General features: G+C 47.1%; 2 protein-coding genes across 2 annotated transcripts in view; one reads left to right on the top strand and one right to left on the bottom strand.

The window, feature by feature from the left end:
• Positions 1–44: 44 nt before the first annotated feature.
• Positions 45–7,731, top strand: chpfa (chondroitin polymerizing factor a). Its single transcript, XM_079733218.1, has 4 exons — positions 45–524; positions 1,388–1,958; positions 3,884–4,066; positions 4,252–7,731. Exons 1-4 carry the CDS (start codon positions 235–237, stop codon positions 5,527–5,529), a joined length of 2,322 nt encoding a protein of 773 aa, XP_079589344.1. The 5' UTR covers positions 45–234; the 3' UTR covers positions 5,530–7,731.
• Positions 7,732–11,561: 3,830 nt separating this feature from the next.
• asic4a (acid-sensing (proton-gated) ion channel family member 4a) overlaps positions 11,562–20,961 on the bottom strand; it is a gene marked incomplete at its 3' end in the record, with an annotated part of 58,860 nt that continues 49,460 nt past the window's right edge. The window contains exons 2-10 of the mRNA XM_079731493.1: positions 20,680–20,824; positions 20,053–20,180; positions 18,558–18,711; positions 17,236–17,289; positions 15,038–15,191; positions 13,874–13,965; positions 13,526–13,605; positions 12,598–12,714; positions 11,562–11,795 (exon numbers count right to left, since the gene is read on the bottom strand). Of these exons, the coding sequence (XP_079587619.1) occupies positions 11,562–11,795; positions 12,598–12,714; positions 13,526–13,605; positions 13,874–13,965; positions 15,038–15,191; positions 17,236–17,289; positions 18,558–18,711; positions 20,053–20,180; positions 20,680–20,824 (1,158 nt within the window). The remainder of the gene's footprint in view (positions 11,796–12,597; positions 12,715–13,525; positions 13,606–13,873; positions 13,966–15,037; positions 15,192–17,235; positions 17,290–18,557; positions 18,712–20,052; positions 20,181–20,679; positions 20,825–20,961) is intronic.

Raw genomic sequence — 20,961 nt, 5'->3', positions numbered from 1 at the left:
GTGAACTGGAACGCTCCCGCACATGTACGTCTGCTGTGGGAGGAGCCTGTGATCGGCTACACTCAGTGACACGTAAGAATCCTGCGTGATTTCTGGGAAAGAAAAACAGAGCGTTAATTCAGTGTGAAGGCGGCTTGTTTGCGTTGGGCTGAATGTGTGGTTGATCCCAGGAACGGGGGGTCTCCTGGACAGTATTGTGGTCGAAGAAGGAGCGACTCGAACGCGTCGTGAAAGATGCGGTTTTCAATGCTGGTGTCATTCCTTAGGCCCATCGGGCCGGTGGTTATAGGCATCTCTTTAGGCTTTACCTTGAGTTTGTTGAGCGTCAGTTGGGTAGACGAAGCATGTAATTTCGAAGGTAAAGACAGTGAAGATGTTAGTTTGCCTCAAGATGGTACACTGAAAGGTGCCCGCAAACCTAGTTCGATATCGACCAACAACGATGTGGACTCGGAGGAAGATTTCGAGCCAAGGATTGTCCCATATAAACAAGTTCAAGAAAGTTCTAACAAGAAACTTTTTAGGTAAGCGTTGGTTGACCCTACAAATATTGATTCTGCGCCTAATGCTTATTAAATTGTTTGCCAGTAGGCATCGCTTATGTAGATACTTGCACAGGCCGAAACACAAGCAGTGTTTCGGTATTGTGGTTTATATGATTAATAAGAGTTTGTATGACTTATAACAATTTCCATATTGGCCAATTTAAAGGGCTCGTCATTCCGATTTTAGTTAGAAAAAGGTAATGCAAGTAATGTAGGCGAAATCTAGGTCTAAGTGTAAATTACGGGAATTGTGTTGTATGCTGTTGTGTGCTCTGAGTAGTAACACGGGCAATGTAAAGCTCCTTGAACGCATTCTCCAAGACACCAAATTACCTGGCCTCGACATTCCTTTCCGCACGAAAGTCATTTCACCCCCCTCTTGCCATCAGTCAGCGATCCTAAAAGTCAGTAGTGTGATTTACTTTCTAGTCTGATGTGTAGAACCTGTTCTTCCTTTTGAACATTTAAGTGTTCAAATGGAGTCAATCATTTATTGTAAACGACAATAATGGTAGGAAATCGTGTCATTACAAAAATAATGAATTCTTATTGTTTTTGTTGATGCGCGCGCACACACACACACACACACACACACACACACGTTGATTAGCTTTCATTCCACAATGACATCTTACCACAACTTGTTTTGTTACAGAGCATGCACAGAGACCCAACATAGAAACACACCCAGCTATCAAATATTAGCCTAAAAAGTTACCCACAACCAGGCATGGCCAACTGGCACGATGTTTGTCTGGGCAGCGTTCCACCAAACCTTTTTTCCAGAAGTAAGAAGGAATGACGAAACGCGTGTTCATTCACTATGTTTGTCCAATTCTCAGAGCAAAGTACATCAGCTCGGAGCTGGGCATGCGGGAGCGTCTGTTCGTGGGCGTGATGACCTCCAAGGCCACCCTCAACACCCTGGCCGTGGCGGTCAACCACACCATCGGCCACCACCTGGACCACGTGCTGTTCTTCACCGGCACGCACCAGCGCAAGGTGCCGCACGGCATGGCGGTGGTGACTCACGGTGACGAGCGGCCCGTCTGGAACATGTACCAGACGGTCCGCTACATGATGGAGCACGCGCTGGAGGGCTACGACTGGTTCTACCTGGTGCAGGACGACACCTACACCCAGGCGGACCGCGTCAAGGCCCTGGTGGAGCACCTGAGCATCGAGCGCCGGCTCTACATGGGCGTGCCCCAGGAGTTCATCGGCGGCGGGGAGAGGGCGGAGGGCAGCTACTGCGCGGGGGGCTTCGGGTACCTGCTGTCCCGCACGCTGCTCCTGCGGCTGCAGCCCTTTCTGGAGAACTGCCGCAACGACATCCTGAGCTCCAGGCCTGACGAGTGGCTGGGGCGCTGCATCGTGGACTACGCCGGGACCAGCTGCGTGGGCGAGCACGAGGTGGGTCCGCCGCCGGTGGTGTCCCACCGCTCTTTGGACAGCGTTGTCTTGTTTTTTGTCAGTGGTTTTGTTAAGATGATTGTTTATCTGTTTGATTTAAAAGTCGGACGGGCTCTTTATAAGTCGGTCTAAGTCGCTCTTTATAAGTTCGTCTGATGCAGAGTTTCAATGTCTTTATTTTATTTCTTTTCCTGGGAAGCTTAACGCATGCAGTCAGGGCTCAACATAAGCATATCATTGTGCAGGAAAACATGGTTTTCATGTTGTTTGTACAGTGGGTGTGTAACATTGTTTTTATAAACACAAATCCAACAGATTTTTATATTTATAATTTTATCAAAATAATGCAACTCCATTTTAAGATTGTATCTGGTAGAACTGGTATAAGGCCATTAGGGAAGCACAGTCAGGCAGAGAACAGAGGCTAGGCGAATATCTGTTATTACACAGTAGCAATTTTTGACAGTCGCGCCATGTCTGAAAATAAACACATAGTCCTGGCTAGGCTAAGATGAGCGAGGCTAAGCTAGGCTTAGGTAGGCCAGGTATTGGCTTTAGGGTCAATGGGTTAAAATCCCTTGTGGGTCAACACGTCCGTTCTTTGTAATGGCATTAGCCGTGAAGGTCAAAAGAGTGTCCATTGAAACCTGGCCTGTTCCTTTACCTGTCCTAGCAGCAGCGCCAGGCTTTTGTCCGCAATGAATTATGTGCACCCTGAATTGCTTTTTGATCAGTGCAATTTTATGTGTTGCTTTGTAAAGGGAGAACAATTAAACGAGTACGAGAGAGTTTAAGTTGCATTTGCAGATTAGCACATAGGACAGTTTAACTCTTGACTCTTTAACTCTCCAGTTTCACCTCGTGTATAAGAATATAACCTTCTAGAAACTACTTTCAAAATCAACACAAGAGGCCTGGCTTATCGCAAAGACTGTTTTCAATTTTTTCATTTATTTGGAAATGTATATTCCTGGAGGCTAGGAGAGTGGGGAACAGAAAAGCATCTTGTTCTTCTAAGAGTTTCGCAAGAGAGGGAGGAAGGGAGAGAGAAAGGTGGTGAGTGAGGGACAATGATGGCTGGTTATTGGCACTAGGTCTCCAGCAGGGTTTGGGGATAAGTAGGGGAAAAGTCAAGCGTAGACCCTGGTAGGGGGGCTTAGAGGTGGGCGGGTAGAAACAGTCGCACTGTTGATAAAGAACATCTGGCCACACATCTTTTGACTGGAGGCCTAGGTCTTACTGGAAGGGAGCTCTCGAACCAGTAAGTCAGTGACCGTAGGTTACTGATAACACACTGTGGTGCGCTGCTGAAGATGGTAAGCTGTTGGAAAACCTTTGGTCAGGCACTTGTCTCAGCCAAGTGGTGGGATAAGGGTTTGTTCCATTAATAGATTGACTGGATTCACTTTTTATAATCACCCAAGCTTCTTAAGGGATCACTTTTTTCTGCTAAAATGTTTGGAATACCACTGTTGGTATGGGTTTTTGGTTTTGGTCTTGTATGTAATTTTGTGCCTCTGAAAACCTATTAATACCATTTTATTATACGTATTAAGACGTTTTATGCACACTGGTGTTTATTTCTGCAGTTATATGACCCTTCGTCACGTAAGAGTATAAAAAGTGCAAGTCTCTAAATCTTTATTGAACTCTTCAGCTTGAAGTACTATAAAGAGTGTCTTAAAACATAAACGTTTCTTGTACTGTTACCAGACCTGGCCTCGTTGCTTGTCTGTATTCAATCGGTAGTCAGATCTTCGCTTGAAAGCGCTCTGTGTTCTCTTGTCCAGCTGTGGTTGAAAACATGCTTTGTGCACCAGAGGTAATTCCACCTGTTTATGCTTGAAAAGTATGCCAAGCGAATTAGCTTAGCATGGAATCCATTCTGCTCTTGTTTCAAAGTCCCTTTTTAATTTTCTTTTAAGGGATTGGAATACTCACATTACAAGTTGGACAAGAACTCAGATCCATACCAAGAGGGTAACGAGCAGTGCAAGAATGCCCTGACCGTCCATCCAGTGTCCGACCCGGAGCAGATGTACCGCCTGCACAGGCACTTCACCGAGCTTGAGCTCCAGAGGACCTACAACGAGATCGCTAAGCTGCAGGTAAGCTGATTCCAGGCGGCACAAATCACCGGCGTTCTCCGTCACCGCCGCCATAAGTCACGGAAGGATCTCTGTGGATGAATCTCACAGCCTTTTTTAGTAGACCCCACCGCAGCCATGTGTAATAGTAAATAAATGCATGTAAGGTACTGCATGTCTAAGGTGTCTCCCTCTTGGCCTCGTAGGAAGAGATAAAGAACGTGAGTGTGGTGGCCTTTGACGGAAACCGCACTTCGCAGTGGCCGGTCGGAATCACTCCGCCCTTTGACCCCAAGAGCCGCTTCGAGGTCCTGCGGTGGGAGTACTTCACCGAAGAGCACATCTTCTCGTGCGCGGACGGCGCCCCCAAGTGCGAGCTGCGGGGCGTCGACCGCGTCGACGTGGCGGACGTCATCAGCGTGGCCCTGGACCGGCTCAACGACAAGTACAAGCCCGTCCTGCGGCTGACTAAGCAGCAGCTGATCAACGGCTACCGGCGCTTCGACCCCACCCGGGGCATGGAGTACACCCTGGACCTGCAGCTGGAGGCGGTCAACCAGAAGGGCCACAGCCGCTCGCTGGCCAAGCGGGTGCACCTGGTGCGGCCCCTGAGCCACATCGAGATCATCCCCATGCCCTACGTCACGGAGGCCACCCGGGTGCACGTCATCGTCCCGCTGACGCTGCAGGACCGCGGCCACGTCGACCGCTTCCTGGAGGGCTTCGCCGCGGGCGCCTTCGAGACCAGCGAGAACGCCGTGCTGACCTTCCTGTTCATCTACGACCCGCTGGAGGCACAGCAGGTCAGCCAGAACGACATCTTTGCCGGCGTCAAGGCGCAGATCGCCATCTACGAGCGCAAGTACCCCGCCGTCAAGATCCCGTGGATCAGCGTGAAGACGGAGACGCCGTCGCAGCTCAAGTTCATGGACATCATCTCCAAGAAGCACCCGGTGGACACGCTGTTCTTCCTGGCCGAGGTCAACACCAACGTCAACACGGAGTTCCTGAACCGCTGCCGCATGAACTCCATCAACAACTGGCAGGTGTTCTTCCCCGTCCACTTCCAGGACTTCCACCCAGCCGTGGCCAACCAAGACCAGCGGGCGCCGGCCCAGGCCAACGGCACGCCGAGCGACCTGGCGAGGGAGGCGGGCCGCTTCGACGGCGGCGCCTTCGACGAGGCGTGCTTCTACAACGCCGACTACATGGCCACGCGCGCCCGCATGTCGGCCGACGTCCAGGAGAACGAGGAGCTGCTGGAGTCGCTGGACGTCTACGACGTGTTCGTCAAGTACTCGGTGCTGCACGTGTTCCGGGCGCTGGAGCCGGCGCTGCGGCAGCGGCACCGCGAGCAGCCGTGCAACCCGCGCCTCAGCGAGGACATCTACCACCGCTGCCTCCAGAGCAGCCTGGAGGGGCTGGGCTCCCGTTCGCAGCTCGCCATGCTGCTCTTTGAGCAGGAGCACGGGAACAGCACTTGAAAACACACACCGTGTTGGTGATAGAAACCCCCCCTCCCCTCCCCCCCTCCAATCCCGGGTGTGTATGAATGTGAGGTATTTTGTTTTTAACAGGAGTGAGGGGGAAAGTAAATGCAGTACATTCCTAATATTTTTTCGCCCGATGTTTACAATGCATGCGTCTCTCTGTTCGCGAGAAAGACGGGAGAACTGTGTTCTTTTAATAACATGGTTATGGACAAAGCACCCGTCGTCATGTGTTGCACTTGCACCACACTTTTGTTACTGGCTCATTTGAGTATTTGACCAAAGCCAATTTTCCATATATATGTGCCTTTTCACCTTTGGTTTTTAAGTACATGCTGGCTTTAAATGTAGGCTGGCACGGTTTATATTTTTGGAGTCGTTACCAGGATACACGGGGCAGCATTTAAAGTGACCTGCACAATGGTTGGATGTTGCTTTCGGCTACATTGAGAGCAACATCCGACTACATCCTGCTATTTATCTAGGAGAGAAATGTTTTGAAGTGGCTTGCCACTTAGCTTACTGGAGGTATTGCCCAGTTGTCTGTTGTTAAAGATAAAAAGTACAAATGCTGTATGAGATTGTAACTGTAATGGAGGACGGTCGTGTTCTTCTCTCGTAGAAATGTAGACCTGTAGAAAATGTGTTTGGCCAGCCACAGATTGTACCGACGGTGTTTTAACCTCTGAAAGGTATTGTGGTCTTACCTTAACGCCTTTGCACGGCCCGGTATGTATGGTTCTCTGAAGGACCCAGATAAGAGATACCTGGAGTGATCAAATCCAGCGTGATTTGGAGTGGCGTCTGTTATTCAGCATGAGGTAGAGGTTAATGGTGTACATGTTGGGTTGGGATTCAAGAATGTTGTATTGTATTGGTAACATTATGTGAAAGTTGTCAGACCAAAATATTTAAACAAACTAAATTGACTTCTACATTTCAAAAAAGCGAAAGGTGCTGGTACTGTTGGAATTACTGTGGAGCATTTTCTTCTCCCAATTTATTGGTCTGTTATTTTTTAATTCTGCTGTTTTAGCTAAACGTCTCTCTGTTCTACGAGTTTTTGAGAGGCCTTTTTATGCAGTAAAAAGCAGTGGTGGGTGTACCAGACCTGGGATGTTTTAAATATACTATAATGTACAGGAAGAGAATACAAGCAAATAAAAACATTCTCAGCAGTTGGATCGCTAGGACGGGACATTTCAATTGAATCGGCTATCACTGCTAGTACAGCAACAAGATACATTCATAATATAGCATTTTGGGGTTAGCACGCTATGCTACGTTGCCTAAGTAGAGATCAATTCAGCATGAATTGTTCGTTAAATACACTGATAGTAACTATTTGCTAAGATAAAGACCATTTTATGTAATAATTGTTTTTGTTTTTTACTTTATGGTTGAATACCATTACAGGTCCTGAAAACAAACAAGTAATTTCTTGTATTTCAACTGTTTTGTTATTCTCTTACAAATAATGGGTTTTCATTTCATTAACTTAATATTAACGATACCACATTTAAATGTATTTGCATGTTGTCCCTGGATTTCAACCATTCTCCACCCTTCCAATAGACTTCATGAGATCACTTTAGAAGCTGAACTATGAAATATACCTATTTATTTATATGTAAACTGGTAACACGTTACAATAAGGGTACCGGTGTGGACGGTATTGTTAGCCGCTCAAAGGATTCAACTCTTTTCAGCATCCAGTCAATTCTCCTGACATTGTGATGAAACACCTCCATCCTTGTAATTTTGACAAAACTGCATAAAGGTCATTCATGGATTTTCTGTGGAAAGGGCACTTTATCGCAGCTGACTTGTATTCGATTTTATTTTTATTTATTTTTTCTGAAATTACATTTTCGTGGAGATTGGAGTATGTCATCAAACTACTACCACTCACCTGTTATGTCCTGTTAAATCTTCTTTTATATCGAAGATGGAGACACATTTCCAGTGAGTTTCATCCCTTTTAATATCAATAACTTTATTATCCTTCCATCACCCATAATGTCAATGTGTCCCTCCATTAGTTTCAGCTGTCTAAAAACTATAGAAATAATTCATTCATAGGAACTAAGATCAACAAAACATTTTATTTATTTTTTGCCTATAAATTATTTTACCTGATTCACACCATGTCATATTGTTTGAAATGTACAGACCACATTCACGTGTATACTTAAATTCCCAATGAACTGTGAATTACTGTAATTACAAAATAAAGAATATTTAATTATAAACATTTTATATTGTTTTTGATTACTCACTTGGGCAACATTAAAACCCAAAAAGATGAACTGTAAATTAACAGTGACAGAAATCTTTTTGTCCTTTAGGTGTCAGTAGACGCATGTTGACGCGACTAAAATAAATGTCCGTTCCTTAGGTACCCTGCAAAAGTGTCTTTCTGTAAAGGCAAACAGACAGACAAACTATTAAACTGGAGATGTCTTTAAAAGTCCTCCGCTCTCGCACATACTAATATCCAAAGAAGTCTCACGTGTTTATTGGACAGCGAGGCTGAACCGAACCCTCCCTGAGGCCGGCCTGACGTCTGGGCCCGTTAAGAAAAACACCGAACTCAAACAACGGGGAAATCACCACAAACGTAATTACTGCTTTAGCATTTCAGGGGTTCATATGTACAACCCCGAGGCAAGCAGTTAAAGTGCATAACTACAGAGCAGCTGGAAGTTAATTGTATGTCATTATTTTGTACTTGGTTTTACATACAATCCCAGGACTTTCTCCTGCTAGAGGGCACGCCAGGGTCTGGCTCCCTCAAAAGTCTGCTTAATGGCGGCATTAAAGCACATTGAACCCCCAACACGGATCACCCTTTACGTGTCCCCACTTTGAATACTGCAACAGTGAAAGTATTGTTTACTGAAATACATAAACAGGGTTCGAGGATTTATAACTTCAGTTTGTAGTGGTCAGTTAATGATCATTGTATTAAGTCCTCAGAGATCAGGATAAAATGTGTTTATGTGTAAATTTGGTGGGAATTGGGGAAAAGACAACAATTGGACTGGGATTAATGAATGGCAACGGACAAACAAACATAGTGAAGTCACCACTTTCTAAATTGATGAGGCATGGGTTTATCAATCTAAAATTTAATAGTTGTCATATTCACCATAGCATTTATAAAACGTGTTATCACAACAGTCACAAGATAAGACCTGTACAAAATGCTAAGCGTCCGTTGGTACTGGAGGTGCGGGTCCTTTTCAATGCATGTCGGCCTTTTCAACGTCGCTTCTTGATTGGACGGAATTACCTCTTGTGATCTACCCATCATGACATCTGGTTGCATCACCTGGCTTATAGACATTGTCCTGATTCTTTTCTCGAAAATTAAGGTAAAAAGAATAATGGGAGAAATTGGAATCAGAAACTTATATAGCTGTGGGGCTGTGTGTGAGAGTATAATGTAACAAGGGCAGTCTCCTGTTGGATAGGATGGCCATAGTGAGCGGTCCTGAGAAGCAGGAATTCCAGTAATGTAAGCTACATGTCGCCAAGTGAGGAGGGAGACCTCCCATCTGCTGTCGCGCATACATGCCCGCCCACCATCTAGTTACAAGGCACATCAAGTGGACTTGCAGCTGTAAAACAAAACAAATCCTACTATCTGTCAGGGGGCTCAATCCAAATCCAATGCCTGGAGTCTTGGATCTGGTGCGTAATCGCGTTACGATGCAGACTAGAGGAACTTCTGCAGGTCTGAGGGATCTGCGCTCGAGGTCTGAGGACGATTTCAGTCACATGATGGACTTGCAAACTAAAGCTTTTACATTGATGATATGCCGCCCCCCCCCCCCCCCCCCCCAACAAAATACCCACCCCCCCTTCCCATGTGACTTGTCAGAAGACGGCTACAATTATTGATGACAGAAGAGAACATTGTTATGCATAGTCTGTACACCATGCCACCCGAGACCGTGACTGGGAACCTTTTGGAAATGTCAGAGTGACACATGATTATGAATATTAAACAGACACGTATAGTCCGTGATTATTTGACGGAGAGGCGCGATGTGACAGAGCAATCGCCGCGGAATCTCTTTGTGGAAACAAATGGATGCAAAACAAAATCGCCCAGGCGACGTTTATCCACCTTTTAAAGAGCAGCCTCTCTCTGACAATCGTCCGAATGGTTGCAATAACCGTTTAAATATAAACACGAGACAAAACGGCACACACGAGGAAATAAGTTGGCAGGACAGGAAAATAACAAGTTTAGATAAAAATGCATTCTTCCCCTTCCCGCTTCGAAAAAGCGGTGCCTTGCTCTCTCCTGGCAGCTCTAGACTAGGGCCTGACGGGCTCGGTCTGGTGTTGTTCGGGCCGTCGAGGGCGCGCACGTCACCACACCGCACGGCCGAACTGACGCACGCTCACCTTCGTCACTGCACTTCGTTGCCGAATTCACGTTGAGAACGTTTGAAAAAAGAAGACACACCAATATAAATCATTCAGCTATTGCTTACGCGTGGGTTTATGTGTTTACGTTCACACGTTGGCGTGTCTTAGGTCAACAAAAGCACCCGTCAGAATTGGAACTCTACTTAATGAAGTATTGATAGGAGCATATCTTAAAGAATATTGCAGATAACATTTTCTTTGCTTGAATTATAAATTGCCTCAATTGATATACATCGGCTATACTGACAGTTGATTGCTAGCGTTCAAAAGCAAGTATACAGTAGTTGCTACAATCATGATTGTTGTCATAAATATCTATTCAAAAGGTAAAATAAGTTACTGAGGTGACTATTACAGAAGTTTCAAACATAAACGACAGCCACTGCAACATATCTATAGACCTCCTCTTTAGTTTCAAAGTTGCATTATATTTACAGTTATTATGCTACTCTCTAAACACCTTACCACAAACCCTACAAAGTGTATTGTGTGGATGGATGATGCTAGATTTTGTAAAGACAAGGTAACACGATTAAGCTTAAATAATTCTTAACCCCCGCTCTCAAACGCAAACACACACACACACACACACATGCACGCACGCAGGCGTACACACATTCACACACACTCTGATGTATTAAGGTTTCTCTCTTGATATACTTTCATCTTGTATACAATATAGATGACTAATCAGAATAGCTTCGTAAATAATTACATTAATTACAGCGGTGTTGTGGTTTATGGTACAGTGAAACTTCCAGCAGCGATGAGAAATTAAACGAGTTTGGAGTAGAGAGAGACAGAGAGAGAGAGAGAGAGAGAGAGAGAGAGAGACAGAGAGAGAGAGAAAGAGATAGAGACAGAGACGGAGAGAGCTAGAGAGAGAGACAGAGCGAGACAGAGAGAGCTAGAGAGAGACAGAGCTAGAGCGATAGACAGAGACATAGAGAGCTAGAGAAAGAGAGAGAGAGAGACTGAGACCCTGACACTAACAGCACGGCGTCCCATGCATCAATGAATTAATGAATCAAATATCCATTTTCTCTCGTTTGCCATTACTTGTAAACGTGAGTAAGACGCCATGGATGCCTTTCCCACTCCCATGTGGTGAAATGTAGAAAAATAAAAGTCACAAAAAAAGAAAGAACAAATAAGAAACCCCGATCAAATCCCTCTCGCTCCCCGGACCAGGGACCGTGTGGTGAGCGGCTCCCTCCTTCCCACGACGAGGAGAACCAAAACTATACCAATATTCAGAGTCCCGATTTGTGCCTACGTACTGGAGAGTACATGTGGTCAGTTAGCGGCGCATGTTTGGTGTTAGGCTTTGGCTGTAGCTTCTTCTTGTGTGGTGATAGTTCTTATTTATGTTTTACCTGGTGACAGCAGAGTAAGGGGGCCGGCCCCCAAATGTGTTTGTTTTGGTTCGGGGTCCCCCTGCGGCTTTCCCATAACCTCCTCCTTCACCATCCTCTGTCGTCTCGCACACAGAGAGAACACGCGTCTCCATGTTGTCATCAGGAACAGGAAAGAAACAAACAGAAATCAAAAAAACTTAACTAACCAAAGAAATAAAGGGCGCTCTAGCAGGCAAAGTCCTCATACACACTGTGGCGCCCGCTGTGGCGCTGTGGATGTTGTTGTTGTTGTTGTGGCTGCTGCTGCGGCGGCTGTTGTTGCTGTTGTTGTTGTTGTTGTTGAGGCGGTGGGGGTGGCTGATGCTGTCGCGGGTGGTGGTGGTGGAGGTGATGGTGGTTCGGGAGGATCGTGTTGGCGTAGGCCCCTTCCGGGAGAGTCCTGATCATGTCATTGGGTTCCTGTGGTGGAGAGAGCAAGTAGAAAGAGAGCGAGGGAGAGCGTGAGAGAGAGAGAGAGAGGGGGAGAGAGAGAGAGAGAGTGTGTGAGATTGAGAGAGCAAGAGAGAGAGGGAGAGAGACATGAAAAACTTCAAAGTGGTTCCATGCATCGTTTTTCAAGGAAATACTTAACTATTGGAACAGTGGCTGAGTTTATATTCCACAACTAAACTCCAATTTGTACTTTGGTTCCGATGCCAACCTCAACATTTAATAAATGATCAACACTCAACTCTAAACAAACCATAAACAAATATTTTGTGTTTATCTTTCAAGGACGGAAGTAAATCAAGAATTCAAATAAATAGAAACATATATTAATATAATCATTTCCCCAAAAATATTGTTTTGCCACCTGTTTCTGCATTTTTATTTTTGCATCAATAGGAGAAAATCTGAACAAAGCACGGAACAAACATGCACAATGCAAGCAATTCAAACTGCCTATTGTCCCTCTCACACTGTAAAATGTGTTCAATGGGACCTAACTGACGCAAAGGAAAGCAATTTTGTGGTGTTAACCTGAGCTAGTATCCACGATATCCATTATTTAAAAGCAGCTAAATTCATAGATTGAAGTGCACAGCATTAGATTTATATAAGAGCTCAACATGGACACATCGAGTTCAAGTTCTACTTTAACACGCTAGAATATTATCAAGAAGCACTGTATGATTCAACATCATCTTCACATTTCTCCTTAATGAGGGCACTGCTGCTGCAGGGACAGGCCTCCACAGACCAACTCTACCTCCACGTGTACCTTCGCTTTCATGTCCTCCAGACCCACGGTGGCCACGGTGGTAGTCTGTGGCTTGCTCTTGCTCTTGCTCTCCTCCTTCCGGGGCCTCAGTAGACGCTGCAGTCTGCTCTTCATCACCTGCAACAGGGGGGGAGAGAGAGAGGTGAGTGGAGGGGGCTGTGGTGGTTGAAATTAGACAAGGGACTGGGGAACACTCCGAAGACTTTACTAGCTGTTTGCGTGTGGGGAGTACAGGCTGCAGCCAGACCGTTAGCTGCTCTCACACTCAGTCGCACACATGCTCGGATGCACATAACACACATGCACACGCACACACACAGGCACGCACACACACACAGTTTGGTAGGCTTCAGGGCAGAGACGGCCATTTCCACTAAGCTTATGGGAGCTTATTGACCTGTAGTCCACATTGTGATTGTGGACCCTATATATGTTGTTTACTCGAGCCTCCTCATATTTACAATGCAGAGGCACATGTACAGTGAACCGGCGGGCCTGTAATGGGAAGATTCCTCCGTATGCAACTGCTTCGTTTCCCCCTTTCACTCAGCTAAATGATATTTTGATTAAAATATTAACAGCTCTGTGAATACAAAGGCGAACCCCCCCCCCCCCCCCCCCCACACACACACAGATACACACACACACACACACACACACACACACACACACACACACACACACACACAGAATAGAAGATGTTGTGCAGTTGCAATTTAAAGTCACTTTCTATTTCAGCAGGAAAAATAGTGCCACTTTGCGATTAGGGCGCACCATAGCTCCCAAAAGAATATCATATTTTCCACCATCCACCAAAAAATCAGATGTGCAACACACAGCTCCCAGTTCATTCTAGATGGACTGGGTGGTGGGCATAACCAGCGGTCGTGGCACACTGATAGAATGTTTGAAAAATAAAATCATGTACCTCATAGATGTAATCCAGTATTTCCAAGATTGTCAGGATGCTGGCCCCAATGAATAAACCCATCTGGCCACCGATGTCACCTGAATAGACAGGGAATAGGAGAGAGAGGGCCTGACATTAGGAACACACACACACACACACACACACACACAAACACACACAGCACGGAGTCAAGTCGTTTCTGTCAAACCGCATGATGAGATGGAGCGCCAAGGTGTTCCATCCCCAAGGAGGGGTTAGAAAAAACGGGTAGTGTCAGCAGTCAGAACGGTTTTCGTATGTATATATATTTTATTTTGGTTGAGGATAAATAAGGACATGGATGACGACGCGGACGGACTAACATACCTAATAAACCTGCCACGTCGTACGCCTTCTTCTGCTCAATTGTCTCGTAGTTCAGAGCCTCGAAGAATATATCCAGCACCAGGAAGTTGTCCCTGGATTGACGGATGACATGTTGTTATTTACCCCAGACAAAGACGGATTACCTATAAAAGGTGAAACAAAAGATGAGCCCTCTCAAGAAAGTTGTAACATAGTCATGGCCATATATATATATATATATATATATATATATATATATATATATATGACCATGACTATATTACAACTTTCTTATATATATATATATATGACAATATATCATATATATGACCATGACCCCCTTTTAAAAAAGCGGTTTTTAGTTGTAATATATATGAACATGTTATTCTAAAATAATTCTACGGCGATGATTTTTTAATCATCGCCACAAATGATCTCAATCACGCACATGTCACACCTCCCACAATTAACGCTTATGGCGCTTACGGTTGAGAAATGATGGGGTGTTAAATAGTTTAACTGAGATGAGCCTCAGAATGAAACACTGGCAGCCCGATCAGTCAATGGGCTGCCTTCTACCCCCACCCCCCCCCCCCCCGTCTTGTGATAGTGGCAGCCATTGTCAGGGCTCAGAAGCTCATTACAAGCCCATTGTACGTACAGAGACGTCACTTTGTCCTTGGGATCACCTCTGCAAATTGCATTCATTATAAATATTTATGATGCCATTATGAGCGGGGCCCATCCCCAACACTTCTGCACATGGTGCCTCTGCCGTCTGTTGCGCTGGGCCCCGTCTTAAATGTTAACAGATCGCTTTTGTGCTCCGGGCGTTTGGGCCTTTTCTTTTGCTTTAGAGAACTTCCTTCACCGCATCTGATGAAACAAGGGGAAGTGGAAGGACAGCGATGGCTTGTAAAATGCCTCAAATTGGTGAGAACAAATGTCACCCAACCCAGCGACCTCATCAGTAACATCTGGTCGGTTGAAACGGGTAGTTACTCAACATCTTACAAGTTATTGAGTAGACTTATTTTTGATAATTTTTAGATGAATGTCATTCAAAAGCAGGCTGAGCTCAGGCATCTTGCCCAGGTAGACTTCAGCCAAGGGAGGTCAGACCCAGAACCTGGGAGCTGGGGGGATTCACGCAGCAGCACTCACCGCTGCTTCTTCACACCGTACCTGATGTAATCCTCTGTCTTGTCGTACTTCCTGGAGAGGTAGCGCGCAGAGCCCTTGCTGGGGATCTTGACCATAGACAGCTCTTTACCGTAGCGGGTCAGGTTGCAGGGGATCTCACAGGGGCACGTGTCCCCGGTGCTCTTCTGGAGCAGGGCTGCGGCACGCCGGGGGGGGGGGGGGGGGGGGGGGGGGGGGGGGGGGGGGGGGGGTTAGAGAGACAGTCAACCGGATGGACCTATCGCTTCAGCCTTTATTCCTAGCAAACAGCAGGGTTCTTTATGGATCGCACTGGTGACCACCGGGCTGTGAGACGGTCATGAATCATAGTGTTATCCCAGTCTATCCTAACTCTATTTCTGTTGTCTAACTTCCTATGAGCTGAGTACGCCGGCGAACAGTCCTCTGAGAGAGAGGGATGAGAACAGGACATGAAGAGTAACAATAAAAGTCGAGGCGAATAAATATTGTGTTTTTTGATAAAGGATTTGACCGAGCAATATCCCGATCATGTAACGGAAATGGATTTCCCTCGCTTGGAAGTCCATCCCTCCCTCCGGCCTCTCGCCACTAAAAACATCGAACAGAAACGGACATAGCCGCCTCCATGCTCGTCCCTCTCGCCGATACACTCACCTTGGAAACGCCCCGTTGCAGGGCGTTCCGTCATGTAATGGGAACGCCTGGGGAAAAAGGTAAGGGGACCCTGGGATTGCATCCCACGTTCCCACCATGTGAGCAAGGGGTAATCATGCAGTGCTTTATGGCAGCGCTGTGGGTATCAGCTGCCCTTTTCCCTCTCTCTCCATCATTAGATCCCAATGGAGAAACGATGTAGTGGTGGAGCTAGCGTGTGGTGTGTACGGTGTACAGCCCTCATCAATATGTGCAGGGCATGGACGGCTCCAGTTCAGGATCTTTCATCTCCTGCTTGCGATCTTTCATCCTCGTTTCACAATCTTTCATCAAAAGACACACTCGCTAAGATTTATCTAAATTTGAGTCTCTTGTGTGTGTGTGTGTGTGTGTGTGTTTGTGTGAATGTGTGTTTATTTGTGTGTTAGTGTGTGTGCTTAGCCAAATAGTTACGATAAATATATACCCACCCCCACAATCATCCTTTAGACATTATTTGCAATTGCAATCATCATTAATTCATCGTCGTTATTTCTTCACGAATTTATTCGCCGTGAATCAGGCAAGCACTGATTCAGATAATGAAATATATGATGATTACTTTGTTTTAATAATGCTTATAAACGTGAAATATTTGCATGCAAACACAGAAGCGTCTATTCTTGGTCTGCCATTGAATGAAATGCCACCTACAACATTACAATACAACTTATACGCAAGTACATTTATTGGAAACCGGGCGGAATGGAGGAAATACATCTTTTCATGAATACGCGTGCCTTTATTGTACAATATATATCCAAGATCTCATTCTCACGCACGTTAAACACTGACCGTATTCACAGCAGAGGGCTTTAATTAAATTTCAGGCTTATTTGGCCAGGAGATCATAATAGTTCTCATTCATCTCCCGTTGCCCTAATAAACCATCTCTTTTACCATCGCTGTAAGACCTGTGAAATCAGGGCACCTTTGCGCAGCCATAATAGCTGTTGTGATTGAGGAGCAAGGTGAGAGCCAAGGTTGGCTGGCCCGGTGGAGGGACTACACATGAGCATCCATGAAGAGCAGGGCGTGCATGTAGATGGGCGGCAATTGCGCATCAGTTTGTTAATAAACTATGCGCAGCGAGGGGGACGCACACACATCAAGGCTCTAAATTGTCACAGGCATAATGGAAGGAAAGTCATTTCTAACCTTCCATCAAGGCTACCTCTAGGTACTCATATCAGAGAGAGAGAGAGAGAGAGAGAGAGAGAGAGACAAAGTGTGAGAGACAGAGAGATAGAGCAAGAGAGAGAGAGAGAGAGAGAGAAAGAGTGAGAGACAGAGAGATAGAGCAAGAGAGAGAGAGAGAGAGAGAGAAAGAGAGAGACAGAGAGATAGAGCAAGAGAGAGAGAGAAAGAGAGAGAAAGAGAGAGAGAGAGTGAGAGAGAGAGAGCGAGAGGGGGGGGGTAGTGGGAGAAAGCACATTTCCTGATCATAGTTACTGATTGTGATTCCATTTCCCCTTTGGGGTGTCTATTGTAATGAGAAAAATAAATGAAAGGAGACAGTTTCTTACCCAGTGCTTTGTCAACACACTTGATTTTACTGGGCGGGCAGATATCTGCAGTTCCTGGAGAACGCGACAGAAAATGAGTCTGATCAATCAGAGACAATATCATCAGTAAGCCGTGTCCACTGCTTTGAGGAACACAGACGGTAGCACTGTGCACATCTTATCATTCATCTACCAATGAAGGGAGACATGGTGGGAAAAATATGTGTTTTATCCAATATGTCAGGGCCATCTATGGATATCCAGCCCCGATAGCTTTGAAAAAGAGGATGATCCACCCCTAAAGAAGAAGTCCTTAAGAAACGATCAATGATTCACTTTCTCACAGGCTCAACAAAGCACCCCGGCCGCTAATAAAAAGGCATTAATCGAGCAGCTCAATTAATTGACAGTAAGGTGTTCATAAAGTTAATGATTTGTGGAAGTAAAACTGTGTTGTAAAAGATTAGCAGCAACATAATCTGTAATACATTTTAATAAATGATGTTTTTGTTATGTTTATTTGATATAGCCATGATAAGGCTTGTTAAGGTTACCCTCTTGCCAAGAGGGTCCTGGCCAAGATAATAAAGGAAGGCTATATTAGAAGTATACAGTATAGAGAGGCTTCGCTCTAGCCCTCGAATTAGGTGTTGAGGAAATATTGTGTGTGTCTGGGGATTGTTAAAGGGTAACTACACATGTTAATAATATTGTGAGCTTGCTGCCATCTAGAGATCGGAATATGTATGAAACACATTATGTTTCATACTTATTGATGTAGGCATCTATGAAAAAGACATTGATTTATGCATTAATCAACGTAAAATAAGTCAAAATCTCTCAAAGTATTGTTAGTTATAGAAACCGTAACATTTTGATACGTGAAAATATGATGATATATATCCAAAAATAATTATAATCATATTTTATTTATATACTCACAAATATATACATTTGGTTTATCATAAAACAGATCCCACAAAACTTTGACTTAAATTGAGCCAATGTCCCACCCTTTAAAACGCAAAACACATCTGGCTGACGCTTAGCTGCGCACAATTTTCGAACAGATAAATCCAAATTATAACACTGTTCCCTTTGATTAAGGTCCTTGTAATAAGTCCCTATCCCATAATGCGGCTCTAATTTTGCAGGCACGAGACACTCGTGACTAATAGCCCTAATCGCTCTAATTGTGTCATCATTTCTCCCCACAGCGACGGCCGCTGAACTGACCGTTATATGTTTTTCGCGATTACAGCGAGACTAGGTCAAGGCGGTCGGTGGGAGACCCGGGTACGGGTGGAGTCAGCTGTAGGATGCGGTTGCCTGGGCGACCGTACCTGGCATGTGCACCATCCGGCAGTTGCACTCCCGCACCACCTCGCGGGTCTCGCAGTGCAGCCGGCAGGCGCTGACGCTGTACTTGTCGTATCCCGGGATCATCTGCTCACTGGTGGAGCGGCAGTTCCCCCAGGGCTGGGGCAGGTAGGTCAGCTGCAGCACAGAGAGGGATTACAGAGGCCCAGGGTTAGCCAAGGCTGGGGCCTGGGGGGGCTAGTGCTGGGGCCTGGGGGAGCTAGTGCTGGGGCCTGGGGGGGCTAGTGCTGGGGCCTGGGGGTCTAGTGCTGGGGCCTGGGGGAGCTAGTGCTGGGGCCTGGGGGAGCTAGTGCTGGGGCCTGGGGGGGCTAGTGCTGGGGCCTGGGGGAGCTAGTGCTGGGGCCTGGGGGGGCTAGTGCTGGGGCCTGGGGGAGCTAGTGCTGGGGCCTGGGGGTCTAGTGCTGGGGCCTGGGGGTCTAGTGCTGGGGCCTGGGGGTCTAGTGCTGGGGCCTGGGGGGGCTAGTGCTGGGGCCTGGGGGAGCTAGTGCTGGGGCCTGGGGGAGCTAGTGCTGGGGCCTGGGGGTCTAGTGCTGGGGCCTGGGGGAGCTAGTGCTGGGGCCTGGGGGAGCTAGTGCTGGGGCCTGGGGGGGCTAGTGCTGGGGCCTGGGGGTCTAGTGCTGGGGCCTGGGGGTCTAGTGCTGGGGCCTGGGGGAGCTAGTGCTGGGGTGGGGGGAGCTAGTGCTGGGGCCTGGGGGAGCTAGTGCTGGGGCCTGGGGGAGCTAGTGCTGGGGCCTGGGGGGGCTAGTGCTGGGGCCTGGGGGAGCTAGTGCTGGGGCCTGGGGGTCTAGTGCTGGGGCCTGGGGGGGCTAGTGCTGGGGACTGGGGGGGCTAGTGCTGGGGACTGGGGGAGCTAGTGCTGGGGCCTGGGGGAGCTAGTGCTGGGGCCTGGGGGGGCTAGTGCTGGGGCCTGGGGGGGCTAGTGCTGGGGCCTGGGGGGGCTAGTGCTGGGGCCTGGGGGGGCTAGTGCTGGGGCCTGGGGGGGCTAGTGCTGGGGCCTGGGGGGCTAGTGCTGGGGTGGGGGGGGCTAGAGCTGGGGCCTGGGGGGGCTAGTGCTGGGGCCTGGGGGGGCTAGTGCTGGGGCCTTGGCTAGCACTGGGGCTCGGGGAGGCTGGTGGGGGGGGGGGGGGGGGTTGAACTCTGTGATTAAGTGTTTATGTTGTTTGCAAGTTCCTTATGCACTCTTGAGGCATAATTCAAGTGCACATCCAATCTCTTGATTGTTGATTGTTATAATAATAAATATATGTAAGCTATTAGCCCATGAGAGGCAGTAGTTGAAGTGGGTTGAGAGACATAGGGCTAAGAGAGGAAGGGGGGAAGATGAGAAGCACGGTACGGAGGGAGAGACACAGGGCTAGGCGAGGAAAGGAGGAAAGATGAGAAATGCGATGTGGGGTGAGAGGGATCGGGCTGGAAGAGGAACGGGGGGTGTTTCGATGATGTCCATGTTGTTCGTACCCTCTGCTCCTGACAGGAAACAAAGGTCTGGAATCCCGGCGAGACCCCGAAGCCCAGCTGGTGGATGTATGGAGGCTCGTCCTGGCTGTGGATCTGAACACGGATGCCGGCCTCCAGGGATGTCTCGTCTTGGTCGGAAGAGGAGGAGGACAAGACAGGACGCGTGTACAGAGAGTTAACAAAGGAGGACGAAAAGAAAAGGAGGTGTGTGTGTGGGTGTGTGTGTGTGTGTGTGTGTGTGTCACGGGGAGAACAAACATATCTCAGCCGCATTTTGTTAACCGACAGCTCCGAGGTGGCTTGAAGTTAATTGCAAACAATGTCTTAGTCCTGTTTGAGGAGCACTACAACCAGGAAATGGGTCATCGGTGCAACATTACCGTAGAAAAACCGACAATAAGTTAATTTGCTCAGGAACGGATTTGAAAAACCACAACTTCAATCGGACAAGAAAAACAAGCGGATTTCCTACTGGAGATCATAGGGCCCTTATCAAAAATGCATCACGTAGCAACTCCGCGGGAAATGGCAGGACCCTGGTTCACAGATGCAGTGCCTGCTGTGTGCGCCGCGATGGGATAGTGTTGGGGGGGGGGGGGGGGGGGGGAATACATTTCGGAGGCTTACTTGTCTCTCTCCAGATGGGGAGGTACTCATCCTGTTGGATATCCAGCATAACCTCCAGTCCGTTGCCCATGCCGCCCTGTTTGGTTTTCCGGGACGTGTTCTTGTTGCCGTTGAAGGTGTAGCACTTCCCGTACCTAGTGTACACCTAGACGAGAAGAGCTTTCCGTCAGGGACACCATACAAATTAGGATGAAAAAACGTCCAATCCTGGTTTAGGGTAGGTTTTTTAAATTCAACCAGCAACACAATATGGAGCCATGGAGGGGAACCAGTTGAAAAAAG

Source organism: Pollachius pollachius, assembly GCF_949987615.1.
Source record: "Pollachius pollachius genome assembly, chromosome: 3".
Classification (NCBI taxonomy): domain Eukaryota; kingdom Metazoa; phylum Chordata; class Actinopteri; order Gadiformes; family Gadidae; genus Pollachius; species Pollachius pollachius.
This window is presented reverse-complemented; position numbering and strand designations above follow the sequence as displayed.

Excerpts from the sequence above, each read along its gene's own strand:
- chpfa (XM_079733218.1), top strand. The coding sequence starts at position 235 with ATGCGGTTTTCAATGCTGGTGTCATTCCTTAGGCCCATCGGGCCGGTG. Across the intron at positions 1,959-3,883 it reads GCTGCGTGGGCGAGCACGAG|GGATTGGAATACTCACATTA; the intron begins GTGGGTCCGCCG and ends TTTTCTTTTAAG. Across the intron at positions 4,067-4,251 it reads ACGAGATCGCTAAGCTGCAG|GAAGAGATAAAGAACGTGAG; the intron begins GTAAGCTGATTC and ends TTGGCCTCGTAG.